We start from the raw sequence: 23,041 nt of genomic DNA on the forward strand, positions 1-23,041 counted from the left end.
AGGTGGGATGGAGTGGTTAAAATCTCCAGGCTTCAACTTGTAGGAATCACTGATCTGCATAAGCAACCGAAGAAAAGAAATTAACAGCTTAATGGCTTGTAAACTTTAATTATTTTTTCAGAGTTAGCAAGGAGTTATTAGATTGTTACATTAATAAACATATTTTATAACCATACTGTGTTGACATGCTTAATAACAGCACAGAAAGTTTATTAAAATATGCTTATTAACAGAACAACCAAATAACTTGTTGCTCCCTTTCAAAAAAATATGATTACAAGCTGTCATTAAGCAACTTAAGCTTGCAATAAATTACACACAGTACTATGGAGGAAGGTACCAAATGGACATATGATTATACTAAACCAGCTACATAGCATCAGCTCAGGCAGAATATATGAAATACATTTGGGAATTGCTAAGAATTAAGAAAGGGCTTGTGACTTTGTGAACTGGCCATGAATACGTTAAGAAACTGATGGCAAAAAAAAAACTGCCCCATGTGTGAGATGTACTACAAAAAGCAACTCCAAAGATGCAGTAATACCTCATAAAATTTGAGACACACCATGAAAGTTGCATGAGATTTATTTCAATTCAAGGACAGTCGGCAATTCACATGTTGATTAATATTCTAACTACCCTGAGGTCTTCAAAACAAAAGTTATGCAATTACCAAAATGATGGAGCCTTGCTATCCACCTCAGTCTGTCTCAGCTATTGGGTTATCTGCTTCATGGCAGATCTGAACCAGTAACTGTTACACACAGAAGCTTCTCCATTGCTTGAGCTCCTTCCCTCTCCCATGATGCAGACCATCCCTCCTGTTTCTCAGATTATATTTGCCTCCATTAGGTACTCAGCTACTAAGGAAGCCTGGAAAAAAAGGTTTCAGGTTTAGATCTACCACGTCTTTCCAGGAATGAAGGTGACAATTTAGATGGGGATGGTGGGAGGGTTGCAGATGCAAAAGGAGACAAGCAATAAGAATCAATTGTTATGCTAGGCGCATAACTTTTATATCTTATAACAACCCCTCTATGTAGCCTGATAATTGGGACAAAATCCCCAACCAATTTATTCATAGGTGGTATCATGAGATAATGCTTATTGGATATGTTGACCAGTTTGCTGCAGCACAAATGTCATCTTTAGAAGAGTACTTGAAGTAAGCCATGAAAGTTGAGGTGGAACTTGTGGAATGAGCTTTAGGTCTAGAGAGCACCAATTTGATACGCATAGAGTAGATAAAGTTGATGCAATCTGCGAGGCATCCAGATTAGGTCATTTTGGACCTTAATTCTTTGTTTGACCAGAAAAATACACAAAAAGTTTATTATCTTGTCTATATTTTTCCTGTAAAGGTAGAATCTGAGTTGTCTATGCACATCCAAGGTATGTAGTGAGTATTTACATCCATTTAATGGATGTAATATCCTTTTAACTTTTATTCTGAAGAAATTTGTTTAATTTGGACAGACGAAAAATGCTAATAAAATAATCGAGTGGATTTGCTGACTTCTGCCTTCCATTCTTCATTTTTGAGTCTATGTTATAGAGTAGCCAAATAGATAGGTTCCTAATGGAAAATACGTTAGACAGTTGGGTATGCATATGTTTCCTGGTGTCCAGTGTGGGGGTCTCCAGATGACATTTAAGGTCTGTTCCTCAAGATCCTTCTGGAACCTATTGTAATGTTAAACATAATTTAGCACCCTCAGAGAGAATGTTCTCAAGGCATAAGCTTGCTTTCTAAAAGAGTCCATCCTCCTAGACTCCCTGCTAGGAGGGTGTACTGTAAAGCTCTCAGATAGCTCCATTTTAGTGGTCCCTGCAAGCTACTATAGAAAAATTCATAGGGCCCTTACACCAATTAGGATGGTCCTTGTAAGATATCGGGATCTTGTCAAGCCTGTGAGAGGTCACTTTTATCACATTAGATTCCCACCATACCTTCTATCCCACCAGGTCAATAAGATGATTAGTGGGAGGAACTACCCAGGTAGTAGAGGGGCCATCTTGGGGAGGCATTGAACAATTCTTCCACATCTGGGAAAGATAGGTCAGTGGGTCATGCTCCTTTCTGACACATCACTTCCACAATCTCTCCAAAGGCTGAGTCCTCAGGGGAGTGGGGTGGGATGTGGGGGGCATGGACAGATTCTTTTCATTCATCAAGGTCTGTGTCTGATGTAAGTGATTGTATGGCAGAATCAATATGCCTCCTTTTGCACTGCCACTTCCAGTGAACTTGGGGGGGGGGTTGCCTGAGGAACCAGATGTATATCTAGGGCCTTGATGAAGGAATGGTTTGAGATGCTCTAAGGTGGACTGTCCTTGGGGTTTAAGATGTAGACTGACAGAATTAAATGGATCATTGTCTAAGAGTGGAGATGAAAACAAGGGAACATCCCCTTTCTGCACTGGTAACCGAACATACTTGAATGTCAATGCAGACTCCAACAGTACAGAGAATGCCCTGTCTGGAGCTATATCCATTTCCAAGGTAGAAGATATAGAAGGAACAGAGTGTCAACCTCCCCTACACCCCCAATGCCAAAGGAACAGTTGGAACCAAGACTGAGATCAGAGCTGATGTGCCAAGAATGAAGGACCTCTATCCCACTAACAGACTTGAATAAGTCAGCAGTGTAGCCAGGACTGAGGTATCAGTCTCGACCATTTAGCTCAAATGCACAGTCATCTCAGAAGTTTTTGCAGGTGAATGCTTAGGATGCATTGATGGTGCTGATAGGTGGGGAGCTATCGACACCAAGATAGAAAGATCCAGGATTGGATTCAGCTGCAGTACCACCAGTGCTGAGATGGTGCTGTGGAAGGGGCAACAGAAACAGGAATTGGAGGGTTGATCCTATACATTGGGGGGGGGGGTAACATCCATGTTTACCTGAGCACTCACAAATGCCCTCACCATTCAATCCCAACCTATGTAGAATACACTCCTGGAAGACATGATAAACCTAAAAGAGGAAATGGAGGGTGATCTTGTACCAGGAACTTGGACAGCTTCTCTCTGAAGACCTACTTTCAGAGTTGTCTCTCCTTGGAGACTTGTCAGGATGGTCTTAACATCGACAGCTGTCCACACTAAAGGTCTTGAAGCTGGCTGATTCAAATGGCTTGGAGATGAGGGAAGGTGAATGTGAGAGCACTTGGCAACCTTTAGAGTCATTTTCTTCCAATTTTTTTCGCTGTTGTGGCAGCTTCATACATTGTGACATTATTAGAATCAAAAACCAAAGAAATTTTTCTTTTTCTTTCTTAGCTTCCTTCCTCTTATTTCCTTTCTTTGTCCTCTGATGAAATCACCTTAAAAGAAGGATCTGCATCAAGTTCTTGTTGGTTGCTTTATTTCAGTACTTTTCCTCAAACCTAGCTACTTTTTTCTCTAAATAATAAAGCTTTTTCTGCAGTAAGGATGCCTTCAATGTCTTAACATCTTATTTTAGGACCTCTGCTTCTTCTGTTAATGTGTTCACAATTATGAATGACATGTGAAGGATTCAAACACATTCAGCGTCAGTCTTAACAAGTATATCCCCCTATAAGAATACAGCATGGAAAACATTAAAGAGCTTTGAAACTGTCTCAAAATGAAAGATAAGTCTAGTCTTTGCAGTCAGGAAACAAAATATTTAAGATTTTAATAATGTTTTCAAAAACAATGACTGACAAAAGGACTAATGATAGAAACTGCGGTAAAGGGAACAATTGTTTCTTTTATTTAGCGAACATTTGTTAGCTTTCAAACCATTAAAAAGTGTCAACAGGGGATGGCTGCAAATAAATGGCCAACACAGAACCATGATAGAACAACTGATTCAGCTGGAACAATTTCAGATTCAAATCATTGTGAAAAAAAATACAAAAGTGTTAGATACATTATGAAAATGTAAGAAAAATATAGAAATCTGAAATGTATCATCAAATATCCATGGATGTACAATATTTCAATAAAAACAAAATGAAGGTTAATGTAGTAAAATAGGATTTGTTAGCATTTTTGCACATTTACAGTATTTGAAGTATTCTCATATTTGAAGAAATGGTTAGTAAAAGAGAGGGAATCAGATTGCCGGTAAGGTTATAGATTAGGAAGTAGAGGGGGCAAAGCAGAGATTGGGCTGGTGGAAATGAGAAACTGCAGGATAGTGGTCAAACACAAAGCCAGGTGTAAATCCCGGTATATGAGGCTAAAAATAAATGTCATGAATTAGGCCTTATTTTTGCATGTCAGGACATCTTCGAGCTATGAAAAATTGTCAAGACAAGACTGTTTTCTTGAGTAAAAGCCCATAAATTGTAAGTATTATTTTAATAAATCTTCCTTAAAATTGATCCTTCTTTACATTTTGTGTTTGTTTTATTCCTTTCCCTTCATATCTTTAGTATCCTCTTTTTCTAAGAATTGAAAATCTTTCATGAGCACAAAAATGTCAGTCCTATTTTTAGCAGTTTTGTTAAATCCAGCCATGTTCACGTGAAATACATGGCAAATGAATGTCTTTATGGGACAATTTGCATTTCTTGAGCCACTTACTCCAGACTTAAATGATGGTAGGTCATTACCCTTTAAAAAAACAGTATTACAACTGTTTACCAAACACAGTCACCTAGAGCCACCAATGTCCACTAAAATGCAGCTCTGTTCTTTCTTTTTTTTTTTAAATATTTTTATTCATTTCCAAAAACAAGAAAACATGAATGCAGGTTATTTATGACAATGAAGTATTTACAAATTATTTAAAAAGGTACGCTAAAACCTCTAAACAGATATCAAACATTAAAACCAAAATAAAGTATTTACAAGGGTGTCTATTGTTGACATACAATTGACTTTCTATACAATTGTTTCCTGATTATAATCTGCTGCAGTCATTATTCTCCAGTATTTAAGTTACTTTTTGCCATGCTACGTATAATGATGTAGTTCTTTCATTTCTTCCTTTAATAGTGCTCATTTCCAATTGTGATACTGCTGACACCATATTCATGAATTGCTTAAAAGTTGGAGAAGCTTTGGATTTCCAGTTTGATGTAATGTTCTTCCTTGCAATAGCTAGGAGAGTCCATAAGATTACATATTTTGTTCTTGGCACACAGTCGGGTACAAGTGGATTAAACAAAATAATAGATTTGGAAATCTGGAATTTATCATTGAATACCATTTGCAGAAAATAATTTATTTTATCCCAATATGGTTTAATCAAATGGCATTCATAGAACATATGTTGCCAGTCTGCTTTTATTGATAAATCACATCTCCAGCAGCCAATATTTTTCTTAAACATAAGTTCCATTTTATGAGGGGTTACATAAGATCTGTGTATGAATTGCCATGTAAAAAGTCTCCAATGTAATGAAAGTGATGTCTGCTTTGGAGAGAGAAGAATTAGTTTTTTATCTCTGTCATTTGGCACATGTCCAGTAACTGAACTATAATAATTCCATATTTTGTCATTATTATGCATTTTTATTTTTTTGTTTGTTTTATAAATAGATGATAAGTATCCCTTTCCAGTAATGGGTTTATTCGTTAGTAATATTATATGTTCTATAAGGTTAGGAACATTTTGTCTTATTGATGGTTGCATTGTTTCTTGTTTGCTTAATATATACTGTCTTAATTCTTGTACATGTAACCACGAACTATCTTCCATACTTAATTTCTGTTTAATCTGGTCTATTGTCAGAGGTTTTCCAGAGTTTAGCAATTGATGCCAATATATGAATCCCTTTTCTTTAAGCATGTTGACTACTTCCATATTAAATGTTATTATATTACCTTGTGTGTAAAAGAAATGACCATGCTTTAATATCAGGATTGCTATTAATAAGATTTTGGAAAAATTTTAATGTATAAGTAATGTATTTGGAACTTATATTTTTATTCTTATGTATCATCATATATATTCCTTCATCAGCCATAAAAAATTGTTTGGTATGAAATCTGTATACTTATTTGCTACTACAAATCCTGATTTTAACCAGATTCACTCATGAACTAGCTTCCATTTTGATGTATATTTTGTATTTAGCCAAAATGATATTGTTTTAATAATGGATGAATGCAAATATATTTCTATGTCTGGTAAACCTATGCCACCTATATCCCAATCATCCAGATGATACTTCATAGCTATCCTTGGTTTTTTTGGATATCATAGGAATCTTACCATTAAATCATTTAATTGTTTTAGGTGCGATTTAGCTGGTGGCAAAGAACAAGCTTGTATGACAAAGAATTTTTGGAAATATGATCATTTTAATTATATAAAGCCTTTCTTCCATTGAAAAGAAGAATTTATTCCATCTTTGTATTAGACTTTTAATATTATTTAAGGTCTCTTTATAATTTGTTTCAATTGTAGTATCTAGGTTGTTAGTTATTATAATTCCCAAGTATTTAATTAGATTATCGGTAGAGATACATTTATGGTATTTTTTATTTAGATCTTTTTTATTAGTATTTATAAGCAATACATTTGTTTTGTTCTCATTAAATTTAAGACTTGAAAAGTTTTGAAAGTTTTGAATTGAGTCCCATAATGCTTTTAAACTGCTATTATTATTTTTTAAGGTAATTAAAATATCATCAGCTAAAAGTTGAATTTTAAGCTCTAGGCTGTCTAGTTGTATTCCTTCAATATTTTTATCCATACATATATTATTTGCTAAGGGTTCAATGACTAGCACAAACAATAACAGAGAAAGAGGCCAGCCTTGTTTTGTTCCCTTAGTTATTTTAATAGATTTAGACAGACAAGATCCCAGTTTTATATAAGCCAATGATTTTTCATATAATGATTTTATTAACAAAGTGAAGTTGTTTGAGAAGCCATATTCTTCTAAAACTAACCACAGATAATCCCAGTTCACTGAATCAAATGCGCTATTTATGTCTAAGCTAATAACATTCATTTGTTTTTTGTGACATTTATATAATCAATTAAGGAAAGAATTCTTTTAATGTTGTCATAAGTGGTCCTATCTTTTATAAAACCTGTTTGATCCTCCTCTATCAAAAGTGGTAGTAATTTTTTTATTCGAGCAGCATGCATTGCCATAAAAATTGTATAATCTATATTAAGAAGTGAAATGGGTCTGTATGATGAACATTCACTGGGATCTTTATTTTGTTTCAGAATTGGTGATATTAATGTGTACTTCCAAGAAGGAGGAATGTCTTTACCATTTTTAACTGATGTAAAGACATTCAATAACAACAGCAAAGCCTCATTTGATAGTAATTTAAACATTTCTGGGGTGATATTATCTATACCTGGAGCTTTGTTTAATTTTAGCTTATTTACTTCAGCTTTAAGTTCTGTCATTGTTAATTGTTTATCTATTAGTTGTACCTGCTCCTCTAATAACCTAACTTTAACATTGTTTTTGAGAAAAGCTTTCAATACTGAATGTGTTTCTGTTTTCTCATTTTGATTATTAAGTTTATGAAAAAATAGCCTAAAAGCTTCTAATATTCCTTCTAAATCAGATACTTTCTTTTTGGTTTCTATATTATGTATTTCCTTGATTTGATTTGTTTTAATAATCTTTTTAGTCCTATTTGCTATTCTTCGTTGGTTTTTAGGGTTCACTGAATAGTAACATAGTTTAATTTTTTCTAAGTTGATCATTGTTTTGTGGTGTAGCGTCTCTGAGTATTTTTATTAGTATCTTCTAGTTCTTTTATTAAGTTGGTGTTTCCATTTTGAATATCAAGCTTTAAATTATCTACTTTTGACTGTAATTCCATTAATTCCTTATTCCACTGTTTTTGTTTATTTTTATACCATCCCACCGCTCTTCCATATAGGTATGCTTTCAATGCATCCCATATATATATTTCAGATACATCTTTTGTAAGATTGATATCTAGGAATGTTTATATCTCTTTAATATAAAATTCCTTAAAATCTTTGAGATTTGTTATGTAAGATGGTATTCTTGTTACTGATATTCTTCTCTTGAAACATAAGTCTATCTCAAACGTTATGGTCCGAAAATGGACATGAAATTGTCTTGACTTTATTTAATTTAGAGGTTAAATCCTTTGTTATGTACACTCTATCTATTCTAGAGTATGTATCATGTCTATGGGAAAAATGTGTAAAGAATAGTGAATCTGGGATAGCATACTCATTTATGTCAACTATATTAAAAGTTTCAACAAACTCAGATAACAACTTTGTTAAAGGTGATCTCTTACGTGTAGTTTTAGTATTTGTGTCAGTTTCTTTTATAATGCAATTGAAATCTCCAGCTATGATTAAATTGCCTTTGGTATATTGTACAATGTCTTCTAAGTGTTGTTTGGCCACTCTAACACCTAGTCCTGGTATCCACTAAATATTCACTAATGTATATATCATTTCATTGATAGATATTGTCACTAGACAAAACATTCCTGAGTTGTCATGGAACGTGTTTATGATTTTAGGCATTAAAGTAGTGTTTTTCCACAAAATTGCTACTCCCCTTCGCTTCTGATTATAGGTGGAACTTACTAGTATTGTATAATTTTTATTGTTTATTTTATTTATGTCTTCCTGTGTAAGGTGTGTTTCCTGCAAAAATACTAGTTGCGCTTCACATAGCTTTAAATATCTATAAAGACTTCCCCTTTTGCAGCTATTATTTAAACCATTTACATTAAGAGATATACATTTTGCAATTGGACTTATATTAGATTTGCTTTTATCCATATTCATATACTCGTAACAATGTGTAGATGTGTGTACATGAAGAGAATGACTTGTTCTTTCTTCTTCCAACAGTATTACAATAGATTATAGACACCCAATAAAAGTAAATTACAAGATCATAACTGAAAACAATATAAGATAAACAACCACCAAACCCCTCCATGAGAAAAAACATCTCATCCTTGAATGATCTAATCATTCAAGCGATCTCTCTAAGTCTTCATTTCAGCATCCTCCCCCCGGCCCCGCCATATGGTAGTTTTATAATGAAAAGTATCTTATATATCTTTTAAATATACATGTATCTGTCTTTACAGATTACTTAAATACAGTCTTTATCTATTTTTAATATTTTATAAAACACTAAGGCAACACAACTATACATAGATTAAATACTTAACTATTTGGTTTTGTTTAAATTGTAAAGGAAAATCTTTTATTTTAATATATCTTTTGTGTAGCAATAACGGTTATGTATCTTAAAAATAATATGCTTGCTGTCTATCTCCCTTATAGTGTGAGTGGCATTCATAGGTATCAAATTTATTGTAATGGTCTACCTATATATATATATATATATATATATATATATATATATATATATATATATATATATATATATATATGGGTTCACTTCAATTCACTGAACTTTCAATTCACTGACTTTCATTTCACTGACACTATTTCACTGAAATTCATTTCACTGAAACTTCATTTCACTGAAAGTTCATTTCACTGACAAGTATTATTACAAAGTAAATGGAATATGCCCCCTTCCCCACTGTAGTGTGACCCTGGAGTTAGAATATATAGTTAGGGGGTGTGGGGGCAGAGCCCCCTCATCGGGTGTGGGGCGCAGCCCCCCACTTACTTTTCTTTTACTAAGCAATATTATATCAAAACATAAGAATATCATATGAAATGAAGTGGGGGGCTGCGCCCCCCACACTCCCCGATGTGGGGGGGTCTGCCCCACCCCCCTAACTATATATTCTAGCTCCAGGGTCGCACTACAGTGGGGAAGGGGGAATATTCCATTTTATTGCCAATAATAGTTGTCAGTGAAATGAACTTTCAGTGAAATGAAGTTTCGGTGAAATGGTGTCAGTGAAATGAAAGTCAGTGAAATGAAAGTTCAGTGAATTGAAGTGAACCCATATATATATATATACATACATACATACACATAAACACACATATATATATATATATACACACATACATACACACATATATGCATACATACATAAAAAAAAAATGTTAAGCATTATATGCATCAGTTAACCATGCCACAAGTTGATTAAATCAGAAAGTATCCGTAACAATGAATATAATGTTACATTTGTATTGTCATTTATCAGTAATCTTATAGTTTTCTTTTAATTCAAAAAGTCATATTTTAGTGGTATGAATGCTACTAATTTGTTTTTGGCATTGGTATTATATAGTTTAAGACTATATTTCTTAGCAATTCCAATATATTTATTAGTGCCACTGGCATATTTCATCGCTAGTGTACCACATATGTCATATGTCAAATAGCAACTCATACTCCCTATGATATTACAGGATTTATCTGCAGCGTTATAACTGTAAGGTTGGAAAATATGAGAAGCAAAGTAGGCTTTAAATATGCTATAACACAATTGTTTGGTACTTATTACTGTCAACTCTTCTACATACACAGGAAAAGATAACCTTATATGACCATCAACCATTTTCCTTCATTTTTCTCTTCATCCTTCTATTCTCCATTTTTAATAAATATTTGTTTCTATTGTGGCTTCTTTGAATTTAGTGAGGGTACTCCATATCATATTATAGATAATATACAACGTTCAGAGAACATGCCCAATATAGAGACATATTCTCAACTCAAGTGGTCCACACCATATATTTATAACACTGCAGTCAGAAATATACTAATGAATATGCAATAACTAGCAGCTTTGCAGCATGTGTGTGTCTCTAACAAGTACATACCTATAGGATATTAAAAAGAATAGATAGCACGCTCTTGTTTCATAATTAACAAATGCACACAGCCTGGTATTTACTTTCATAGACAGAAATTGGACCTGTTACTTATATGCATATCAGGTACCAACAGCAATATGTTAGTAAATGCCTATGCTACTCAAATCATATTTTAATGCTGATTGATATGAGATGTAGCCGACAATGGCTTTAGCATTTGTGATGTTATATAATATATATTCAGTATTATACGTAAAAGTATGTTGCGTGTCTATTTGCAATCTAGGGTTCAAGGCTGATCAATTTAGACATACAAGACAATCTCTTTAGCCTTGGTTATATAATGGGAGTTACTGTGTCTCTACACAACCATTCATTTTCAGTGAGGATGTTCAATATTATTATAACTTGCCTTTAATAAAAGCATACTTATAATTCAGCAGTTCTTTCCTATATATATATATATATATATATATATATATATATATATATATAAAACAATATCATAAGCAAGTCTGAGATTTTTTTCTTGCTCATTACTGCTTAATGATTGTGCTACTTGAACAATTTAATATTTACAGAGTATCTTGATAATTAAACAGTAACTCCTTTTTACCCTTAAAATGCCTAATAACACATAGCTACATTCATGAACCTTAATTGACTTACTATCTTTAAGGTTAAGTACACTAGCTGCAGTGTGTTTACAAATATGTTATATAGTTCCAGTCAAGGACTTAAATATATTAAATTTTTATAAAATTAAGTTAAATTATAGTAATTTACGTGGGTGATCTTATCAGAAAAGATTATAGTAAAGTCTGTATGTGTTAACTATTCATACAGTTTCTTCCAAGTGATATACTTCTTTTTAAGCTTTGTGTGCTGTTTATGTGTACAATTCAAAATGAATAACAAATATTACAATATAATAAAATGTCATGTATGTGTCGATACCTTCTAAATTCATTAGGTACGTCAGTGTACTTTTAATATTTGTTAAAACTGTAAAAGCACTTTGCCATCTCATAAATAGTGTGCTGGTTACTTTAAGTAGCTTAGGAGCTGACACCACACCCATACTGTCTTGTTTTAGTGCTGACATCACTCATGACTGTTTACTTTCATTTTGTGCTGTTAGAAGGTTTAACACACTGTAATGGATTCTAACTGAAGAACCTTCATTCAGGGGTGGTAAAATAAGAGTTCTCAGCTCGTGACCATGGCGGGAAGACAAAAACAAAGTAAGTGAAGTTTTTAGGGCTTTTTTTAAACTGAACACCAGCTCATTAAACTTCTATTCATTTTCTTAACATTAAGGGCAGATATACAAGCCAAACAGTTGTTTGTTAGTCAAAAAGGCACTTTTAGCATCAAAGAATAGATAATTACTTTTCAAGGCACTTTTTGACAGTTATTACTATCAGTTTTTATATATTATTATGTGTATTAAATACATCAGTTTAGATATTTCATGCAGCTTAGTGTAAATAATATAAAAAGGAATTGTGCTCATTTAAACACACCACATTAATATGTCAGTGTAAATACATCATATTCTATACTAGCAGTAAAAGGCAGGTAATTTATAAATGAACTATCTAAACATCATTTAGAGTTAGAAAAATCATGACTGTAAGTATTTACACTGTAATAGAGAAAGATATGTTACCTTGCTTTCTTTAGGGTTGTTTCCTTTAGTTATAAAATGTCCAGCTTATCTTGTATTTATATTGTTTCAAAGACTGACACATGTGTAAAGCATGAATGCTTTCAAAGAACTTTTTAGGCTTACAGAGCAAATAGAAGACAATAATGTTTGTGTTTTTCATATGTCTTTTATCGTTTCTTCTTCTTCTTGTCAGCAGTGCTCCATTCATTTTTTTCTAAGTGACGCTTAACCCCAAATTGGGAGAAATCCATTTCTTCTACATTATCCAAGGTTTTATTAGCTGAAAGATAAGAAACTGTTGCTTGCAAAGTGTCAAAAGTTTTAGGACCTTCAGTAAAAAATATTTTTATTCTTGCAGGGAACAGCAAGTGGACTTTAAGTTGTCTTTTTTTCAATTCCTTTATCAGAGGGAGACATTCTTTTCTTGCAGTTATAACTCCAGCAGAATAATCATTATCAAATCTGATTATGTTGTCTTTGTATTTAACTGGAGAAGTTGACCTTGCTGTTTTTAAAATAAGTTCCTTGTCCTGTGATGAAAAAAACTTTACTATTATTGATCTCAGGTGATTTTTTGATTTGATGGTTGATGAAGCAGCTCTTAAGGATCTGTGGGCTCTTTCAATTCCATAAGAAAGAGCTTCAGGGAATTTTAAAACTTCTGGTAACCAGGTAGTAAGGAAAGTCACCATGTTATCTCCCTCTGTTTTCTCTGGTAGCCCATAGATGCGAAGGTTATTTCGTCTGGACCTGTTCTCTAGATCCTCTATTTTATTTTGTAATGAAGCATTTTGTTGTGATAAAAAATGTAGCTGTAGATCTTGTTCTGAGAGTCTGCCCTCAGTATCATTTAAGGATCTCTCTATGTCAGCTATTTGAGACTTCTGTTGCGTCATTATTTTTTGTAGTTGCTGTATTTGTTTTGTAGATCTCTCCTCAAAAGTGTCCAGTTTGGTATTCATGTTGTCAAATTTCACTGACAAGTCTTGTATAGCATTTAATAAAGACTGTATCTCCTTTTTCATCGTCTGGTCCTGTGTGGTATGCTTAGAAAAGCTCATTTTCAGTAGATTCAGATACCTTCCTTCTTGTTTTTGACAGGAAAAATAATGTTTAAAGCCAAATTTTTTGCACTGTAGACTTCTAGTGATATTAGTAGAAGTAATTCAACAAAATAGGTTTGTCTACAATATCTAGTTGTTAAAAATTCCTGTCAGAAATATCTTTTGAGTGCAGAGCTGAGAAAAGATGCTGCCAACCAGTCTACATCCTAGCCACGCCCCTCAGCTCTGTACTTTCAAGTTTAATTTAGCTTTAATTATAAATACTTCTTTACAGTACAAAAGCATGACAAACATTTTTTGTATACTTAACTATAAATTAGATCATAATAGCCAACAAGCAACTAATGAATAACATAGACAGTTAATGGTGTTGAAGCACCTGAAAATATTATGAGGTAATTAAGATTGGTGCTAGAGGAACAGCAGTGGAAAGCATGAATTGCCCCCCACACAGGTGCATCATCAACTGTTCCAAACATGGGCTGAATCATGTAAGATTTTATTGAGTAGAAATCATTTGCTGCAGTGCTGTCACAGTCATCTGCAGCAGAAAGATGCATAACAAATCCATCAGTAACTATTACATTTCATGACACTTTGCCTTATATACTGTTACTTTATTTTCAGCATGCTCGATTTCCTGACCATCACTATACCCTACTGCTTTATGAGACTGTGTATACTAATTATCTACTGCTCTGCATCACCACCAAGATAACGTGTCCTGTTTTTTCAGAACTTACTGTACTCCAACATCTGCCAATGAACTCTTTATTCTGTTACACATAGAAGAACAAGTAGGATTATGATCAAGTCTCTTTTCAAAACCAGTTACCTGTTCAAGAAATGGATATCAAGAAATTCACTTTGAGGTCAAAGCTTGAAAGGTGACTCTTAACATCTGTTTTGAGAACAGGTAACTTTTACACTATGATCAGAGAAACCCGATCATAATTCTTAGTACTGCACTGAGCTTTTGCTGTGTCAGTGTACCATGAGTAATCAAAAGACAGCAACATATTTTACAGCTTTTAAAGACATACTAAACTTAGCACTGCCACACAGTCAGCATCGGAAAAGAAGCAATGTACTTCTGATGGACAGCACCCTGCTATACTTTTTAATTGCGCAAAGTGTATTAACAGCTGTTAAAGCTGTTGAAGCTTCTAATGCTGTTCAACGGTGGCTACTGTGTTCGCTCTAGTGCATTACTAGAGCATAACAGCTTTGAAAGGTGTATAACATAAAGGATTATGATTGGGTCTCTGATCATAACCAGCTTATGTGTTTGAGGCATGGATGCCAAGAAATTCACTTCAAAAGCAGAACACTGATGCCAGAAACATGCTTAACAAGATTGTCTTTTGTTATTTCTGAGCATATTCATGGTGCTTTGTGCACTACAAACACTGCTATGAACTTTCTTAAGTTAGAGAAGCGAATAATAAGCTTACATTTTTCTAGTTTTGGAGAGTAATTAGCACACTCCAGGTACTACAAATTCCTTTAATCATTATGCATACTTCATTCATTGATTTGCCACATTTACTATGTTTGTAGATTGTTTGCATTGTCATCTGCACAGACAGGTTAAATTTATCAAAGTCTACATCTCCAGGCTGAACTTGAAAATGGCCCATATTGGTTACCGTTTTATCCTGGTAACAAATATAAATAAAATAAATAAATTAACATTATATTATTCAGAATACCTCTGCTTGACTACATTGAGCACACAGTATTCCTTTACAGAAAAATATTCAATTTTGTAACCAGAATAGTAAAACTGCTTTCTTAACAAGCACACTCCCATAATATGTACAATTGTAACATATAACATTCTCTTCCCAGCTGTTTAATGCCTCCCTGCATACTATATTTGATTATTTTCAGTTTGTAAAATGTATTAATACAAAATATACTGCAATTTTTATCACTTAACATGGTCAAATTTTAATATTAAAATCTACCTATTTATGTCCCTTTGTATGAGTAACTACTGCTCAGTATACCATGCTCTTAACACTAAGAATACTGTAGTCCCTTGCTAGGTGGATAATCTCAAGCCATTATCAAGTACTATTTTTTGGATACTTACTAGCCGGGGAGCCCAACAAAGAGCTGTGCCGCCTTGTTTGAACTTCATATCTGTTAGAAGCTGTTTTCCAAGAAAGTCATATATCTTCACTGAGCCTGGAATAAAATCAAATAACTGTTGTAAAACCTCAAGACAAAACACTGTTTATTGAATGCACTGGATAGCAGTACAGAATGAAAACATGATAATGTGAATAGTGGTAAACAGTTCACAGTCGTTTAAATACAACAGAATCATACTTCAGCAAAATGCGCTGTTGTATACTTTGAAGCAGGAAACAACTTTGCAAGTACAGCTTCGCCTTAAGAACATGAAAGACGTATGCTCGTGGTCATGTGTATGAGAGTATACAATCCATACCCAAGAAAAAACTTCATTCTGAACAACCCACCAAGCCGAATTTTGGCCTAAATCCCCAAATACCTTTATCACCACATTCTCTGGATTTCAGTACCTTGTAGTGCTCATTTGCCACTAGGAACTTAAATAAACTCACACACACAAACACACACTCGCACATTAATTTGTAGGGAAGGCTGGGTATATTCTCCAACGCTATGACCTTCTGCCCTGACCCAAGTTAAACTACCACCAGCCCAGATTACTTGACTGGGGAATTACCAGTTAAAGCTCTACCCATTAATAAGTTAAATAATTATAAACACAAATGGCAGTGTATAGCAGAGCAACCTGTCCAGGTAAAAGTGGATGCTAGCAGCTTATAACTATTTAGCAATAAATATCACTAATCAATTAAAAAACAAGTAAACTAATCAGTTAATAAACAAACAAACAGATGATCAGCCATAGGCATTGTTAAAGTTAATAAATACTTTACTTAAGAAGGACTGAGTTAGAGACTTCCAAGATGGCTGCACACAAAGTAACACCTTAATTTCGGCTCTCAGTGTGAAAAGAGAAACTCATAAAAAAGCGAATTATTTTTTTCTTTTGGGTAAATTTTAGTTATTGGCTACTAAGTACACTGCCTGGATACCAGAAAAGAAGAAATTTAGAGAACCTGAATGAAAACCAACCATAAAGGGTGAAGAGAAGACAAATGACAGGGAAGAATCCTGCTGTTCAAACTACAGCTTTGGTGCACAACATGACTTCCAAAAATCTAGAGGAAAAATAATTCCAATATGCTCAAAGTTGATTAAAATAAATTAAACAATGAAGGAGCACATCAACTCAAATAACAAAAGGCTGGAAAAATGGAAGAAGCTTTAAACAGATATTCAGATGAACAGATGTAATTGCAAAAATCAGAGGATAAAATTAAGAAAAGAATGGCTGAATATGGGAGTGCTCAAGAAGAGATGTTTCAAAAATGGTAGAGTTAAAGATACAACATGCAGGGAAAACCTGAGATTTTCTGCTGTACCAGAGAAGCTGGAAGGAACAGATTATTAATTTTATGAAATCACAAATAAGCAACTGGACTGGTATTCCACAACAAGAGCTGTTAACTGAAACAGCACATTGTGCATATGCTTGTTAGAGTGTGTTCAACAGTGAATAAAAGATCGAAATTAATTATGTTGTAAATATGCTAAAAGATAAAGCATAGAATAAAAAGTTTTCTTGAATGTAGGTATATAGTTTAGTAATGTAAAATGGGCATCCATACCATATGTATAACTGACAGGCTTCTCTTCTTCACAGCATCAGAAAAAAAGCCTAAAAAGCAATTCTGGAAAGCAAGTATTACATGCTTTTCTCATGTCTGCAGATCTGTTAATGGACACAAGATATTTCCTGAGCAGTTTGGTTCTCACAGATGTTTCCTTACAGACTTCTGTCAATGGACATGTTTTTACATGTTTTCCTCAACATATTTTTCTAAAAGACATGTTTGTCACAATATTAAGAAAAGCTTGATGTAACTCCTAACAGATAAGTGGACATGGCTTTTTATAGAAGCAAAAGAAAACAATTCTAAAAGGCAAATTCTCACATCAGCAGAAGTGCTTAAATGGTTTTACAAAAGAACAAGAGAAAAGTCTAAAAAACAGACATTGCGTGATTTCCCACAAAAGCCCAAAAAAAGATACCAAGAGAAAAACAGGATTTGAAGTGCGTGACAAAAAGGGTATATAAGACTTTATACTAAACTATGTTAGATGTATTTTGTAGGAACTTAAGCTCCAGGGTAACTGGAGAATGGAAAGCCATAAATCCATCACCCATATCAGTTGTGAAGGAAAAACTTTGCACATTAAATTTGTAAACTACAGTTGTATGTCTTGTTTGTTATAAAAATAAGTTATTTATTAGTAACCGTGCTTATAGTGAAATAGTATTGTGCTTCAAAATATATTTCTTTATCAGTAAGCAATTTGGAAGGCTTTGTGCTTTAAACAGACTACAAATGCAGTCATGCAAAACTCTGTGTCTTTGATTCAGCAGTAAACAGCCAGCAAGACTTTGTGTCTTAAGAAAGTCCAGCAAGTTCCAGTACAGCACAGCACAGAACAGAAGCAGCACCTACATAAATTAAAATTTTCAATCCTCCAAACATGCCCACGAGAAAGCAGCCAAGACCTGTATTAGTAAAGATGCAATCTTAGAAGCAGAAAAAGGCGAGTCTAACAAAAATCTGGCAGAAGGGCAAAGTACTAAAAGTAGGAGAAAGTGAAGTTTTTGTGGAAAGTGATTACTCACTGTACATCAAACAGAAGAGGAACACATTTATTTTAGTAATCAGGGAATGCTAAGAGGCAGGTGTGAGATTCAAGCTGCTGTATGCAGCTATCATTAGAATTTTTTTTCCTGGAGGGTCAAATACATTTTTTGATGCAGAACAGGGTAAGGAGGAAATACAAAAGTTTTTCCAACAAAAGTGAGATATCAAATAGAAGGAGACTCCACTTCTTATTACCCTGATAATAGAGCTCACAGAGAGACCTGGCAGTAAAACCTTTTCCAATATTCCAAGGGAAAATGCTTCAGAGGCAGAGAAAAGCACAGGAGCTGACTAGAAGAGCCATGAGTATGTTGGAATGGAACCAGAGACTGCAGCTGGGAAATGGAGATCAACAAGAAGAAAACCAGCAGCATAGAAATAAATGAATTACTGTGGGACTACAAAGTATCAGTCATATTTGTGAAATTTGGCTGAACAATAAAAACTGGAAAGATTTGACTTTTGTTGACTTTGTTAAACCTATAGGGGACTCCAAAACATTTGCCCTACTTCATGTTATTAATGTATGGAATGTCACTAAAGGGAAGGGAAGAGGAAGGAAATAGATAACTGTAAGTAAAACAATTTTTGTTCTCAACAGTACTTTTATAAAATATTTCATGGCATAAGCACTATGTAGTAAAACATTTCAGTTATTGTTGTGTAGGATAAAGATAAACAACAGGTGTCCTTTTTCCCTTTTCCTTTCTCTTTTAGTTTTAAAAAATGTAGGCATTGCAATGTAAAAAGGGAAGGGCTGGACAAAAGCATATTTAAGTTAATAGGCTGTAATCTTGGGTTGTTGAGAAGGGGGCTGAGGTATAAGAGAACACAGATCACAATATAAAAAGAGCTGACATGGTTTCTTTTACTTTTGTATGGGGAATGACCAGATTAAGGCCCTTGGCATAATCTAATAACAGGTTTTAAGTAAAAGCAAGTAAATAAGAGAATACTAAATGAAATAAAAAGTTTTTCTTTAGCAAATAAATGTTTACAGTGTAAGATGAGAAGAGTGTATCTGAAGGCAACTATATAGTTGGTTCTTAAGTTTCAATGGAAACAAGCCAATAAAAGGTCAATAAACACTACAATACTTTTTTATTTAGGTCTAAAATTTAATCAATTCTGAAAGCATTCAAGTTGTTTTCTACATCTGAGAGAAGAATAAACATAAGAAAAAATGTTTGGTGTAATTAGGAGCATAGGCAGATCATATGTCGCAACATAGATAACCTTAATAGTAGGTTAACTAATGCCTGTGAGTGTGGCTGTCAATCTAGGACAATTGTTCCTATTAGGAGGGCAAAACTTCATTATTTGAAGATATACATAGTTGTGTGTGCTTGTATTAAGTTAATATGTTATGAGTGCATTCTGGGGTGTGTGTTTGTTTTTTTTTGTTTGAGGGTTTTCATTAAAACAAAAAATCCTGCAAGATGTGACATAGGTTTAAATGGACATGACAAGAAACAACCATATAAATGATCAGCCTGACAAAAATTAGTGGATGAATGTAACACAAAAGCAACAAATGAGCATTGTTAAAAAAATAGGTATCATAGATTACAGGTGCAAACAATAAATTATTTTCATAATGGCAACACTTTCCATATTATTTTCTAAAGTGAATGGTCTCACAGTTATATACAAAAAGTATCCTAGTATCAGATCTTAGCAGATACTAGCAAAGTGCAATATCAGACTCTGACAGTGATCATTTCCAAATCTATATGACTAGACATCTCACACATCCAATTAAACAGCGTATTTATGAAACAACACATAATCTTTCCAAGTTTAATGCAGAAATGTTCATTACTATATTAGCATCTACTAACTGGAACTTCCTAACCCCCCGCCCCACAATGATTTGAATTCAATACAACTTTTCTAAATAGCCTTGTACCTCTTAGAAGTAAGAGAATGAAAACAAATAATGCAATTTGGCTAGCAAAAAAGAGTAGAATGCTAATATAGGATACAGACAAAGTATGGAAAGAATGGCAAAAATATAAAACACCTCAATATCATGAAAACTTGAGAATGATTTGCAATCATACTAAAAAGCAAATAAATGAAGACAGAAACTATTCCACAACGTTTAGAATAATAGTAAACACAACTCTAAAAATTTGGACATCCATTAAATAAATCTTGCATCCCAGCCAAATATTAAACCGAAACCCCTCTCTGATAACTCACCACTTGAAACTGCAATATAGTTCAACTCTTATTCTACAGATAGCATAGCATCTCTAAAGATTCCTGATCATCTAAACTCAACCCAGCCATATCACCACATCCACTTTCACCTTCAGATTTGTGCTCACATCCTATATACAACTACTCAAACTTAAGTTGTGCTCTTCTTCGGCTGATGATCTTTGAAGTGAGTACCTAAAAATAGCAGCCAGTAGCATTGCTTATCCTGTCTCAATCCTTATAAACAGGTCAATCCAGGAATCCCACATTCCCTCTCACTGTAAAAAGTCACACATTATCCCTCTGCACAAAGGAGAAAATTCAGCAGACATCAAAATCTTTAGACCTATAGCAATCTTATCTCCTCTTGCCAAAACACTTGAAAAATGTGTTCAAAAACAACTGCTACACTATCTCCTGCAGGAACAAATCTTATCCCATACACAGTATGGCTTCCTGCCTTCCCATAGTACTAGCACCACCCCTCTAACCTATACAGATACTGTCAATGAGGCTAGAGATAATGGTAAACTAGTCTCTTCCTTAATTCTACATTTGTCTAAAGCCTTTGACACGGTTTGTCACAGCAAGCTTCTACTTCAAATGTCCTCACTAGTTCTCCCTCAGCCCACCCTTCTATGGTTCAAAAGCTACCTGTCCAATAGGTATAAGTCAGTAAAACGACACTCCATGCTCTCTTCTTACCTTCCAGTCACCACCGGTGTACCACAAAGCTCTATCCTTGGTCCCGTCCTCTAACATTTTCACCAACATCCTCTATATTTCTACACAACCTGCCACTCTAATGCAATACACAGATTATTCCACTCTCATTTGCACACTTCCAAAAAAATATTCAGGAAGCTTTAACAGCCACTGAGATATGGCTTTGCAACTGACAACTCATGCTCAACCCAAAAAAGATCAAACTGCTACTTTTTTTCTCCTAAAATTCCTCTCTCATGAAAAAAACTAAATTTAAAGTCCTCCATCTTGATAATACAACCATTGAAGATACTTTTCATAGCAAACTACTAGGGGTGATAGCAGATGATAATCAACCTGCATGCACAAAATTGCATAAAAAAATAATCAAAACTAGGGATGCTTTACACAGCCCAAAACGTTTTCACTGATGCAACTAAAACTACACTTGCTACTACTTATCTCCAGCCAACTCTTCTTTATGGTACTGCCATCATTACTAACCTCCAGGTTTTGCAAAAATTAAAACTTAACAATGCTATAGCAAAGTTGCTAAATTTGCAGCACATGCCCCTTTCAGACCCCACCATTGTATAGCACTGAAAAGCCTAAATTGTAAGGAACTGCCACATCAACTAACATATACATAACATCTTACCACCTATAAAAGTATCCAGCATCCATCTGCCTGTCCAGCACTAAAACATTCTACACAACTATGTTCCCAGTTGGTCATTGCGATCCAGTGACCAAAAACTGGGACTCCTTACTTGTATCCATTAGGTCTATTCCCTCCCTCCCATCTTTCAAAACCACTCTGAAAGACTTCCAGGCTAAAATCTGACACTGTTCTTGCTCATATCCAGAATAAACTATATCCCTAAATATGGACAGGTATCTTTTCATTCCTTATACTTCCTTACTTCCCTTCTTCACTTGCTTCCTTACTGCTATCTATTTTTTTCCCTGATTTTCTCTCTACGTATATCATAAGCCTGTTTTTCCCTCACTTCATATTGCATTTCTATTTGTATTAGACTAACCGTTAATTTCTCTACAAACTATTTAAAATTTCTCTAAATATTAAATGATTGGTTAAAAAACGATACAAGGTATATGACCATGTTTTCATATCATATCTAATTTGTTATAATTATTTAAACTTCAGATATTTTTGTTTTATTTTTGGAGACTGTAAAATGTTTTGTAATAAGTTGAAGATTTTCTCCTTGGGCCTCTGCTGAAAATGGGCTTCTACCCAGTTGGACTTTCCCAGTAATCAAATGCCAATAAACAATAAATAAACAAATAAAAAAAGAAAGAACAGTAAACTGTATTAAAAAATGAAGAATGCAAATAGCAATACTACAGGAAAAACAGTTGGAAAGAACTGAACATGTGAATTTGATAAAGAAAATATTTTGGGATGGTTATTCAGTGGAATATATGGGACAAAGGAAAAGGGGAAAAGAAAGATAATGGTAGATTTGTGGCATTAAGGGGCTACCGGCAAGGGAGGAAGATTAAGCTGGCATGTATTTATATTTCTTCTAAACTTCCACTCTGAAACTTAACAAACTTCTGGGAGAAATAATCAGTTTTCAGCAATGGATATTACTTAAAGGTGGAGATGAGAATTTGATTTGCATCAATGAAGATGTACCTTGTGGCCTAGAAGGGAAAATATAGCAAACAAGGGTAGATTTTTGGAAGAAATTTATGAAAATAATTGGTATGGAATATGTGAATTCAGTAGCAGGAACTCTGAAAGAATTTACATATTATTCCCCAAGATACAAGGACTGGGCTAGGCTAGACATTAATTATATTTCACAGGAACATGTGCATTTAATTGAAAGTTTTGATACACATCCAATAACTATTTCAGATCATGAGCCAATA

The 23,041-nt window shown here is 34.0% G+C and overlaps 1 protein-coding gene across 1 annotated transcript in view; it reads right to left on the reverse strand.

Annotated features, from left to right (window-relative positions):
* The window catches only part of CFAP44 (cilia and flagella associated protein 44), a 1,689,287-nt gene that overhangs the window by 808,964 nt on the left and 857,282 nt on the right, over positions 1-23,041 (reverse strand). Inside the window, exon 17 of the mRNA XM_044073142.1 lies at positions 15,541-15,635. Coding sequence (XP_043929077.1) covers positions 15,541-15,635 — 95 coding nt within the window. The remainder of the gene's footprint in view (positions 1-15,540; positions 15,636-23,041) is intronic.

Source organism: Protopterus annectens, chromosome 5.part1 (assembly GCF_019279795.1).
Source record: "Protopterus annectens isolate FY-2018-M chromosome 5.part1, PAN1.0, whole genome shotgun sequence".
Lineage (NCBI taxonomy): Eukaryota > Metazoa > Chordata > Ceratodontiformes > Protopteridae > Protopterus > Protopterus annectens.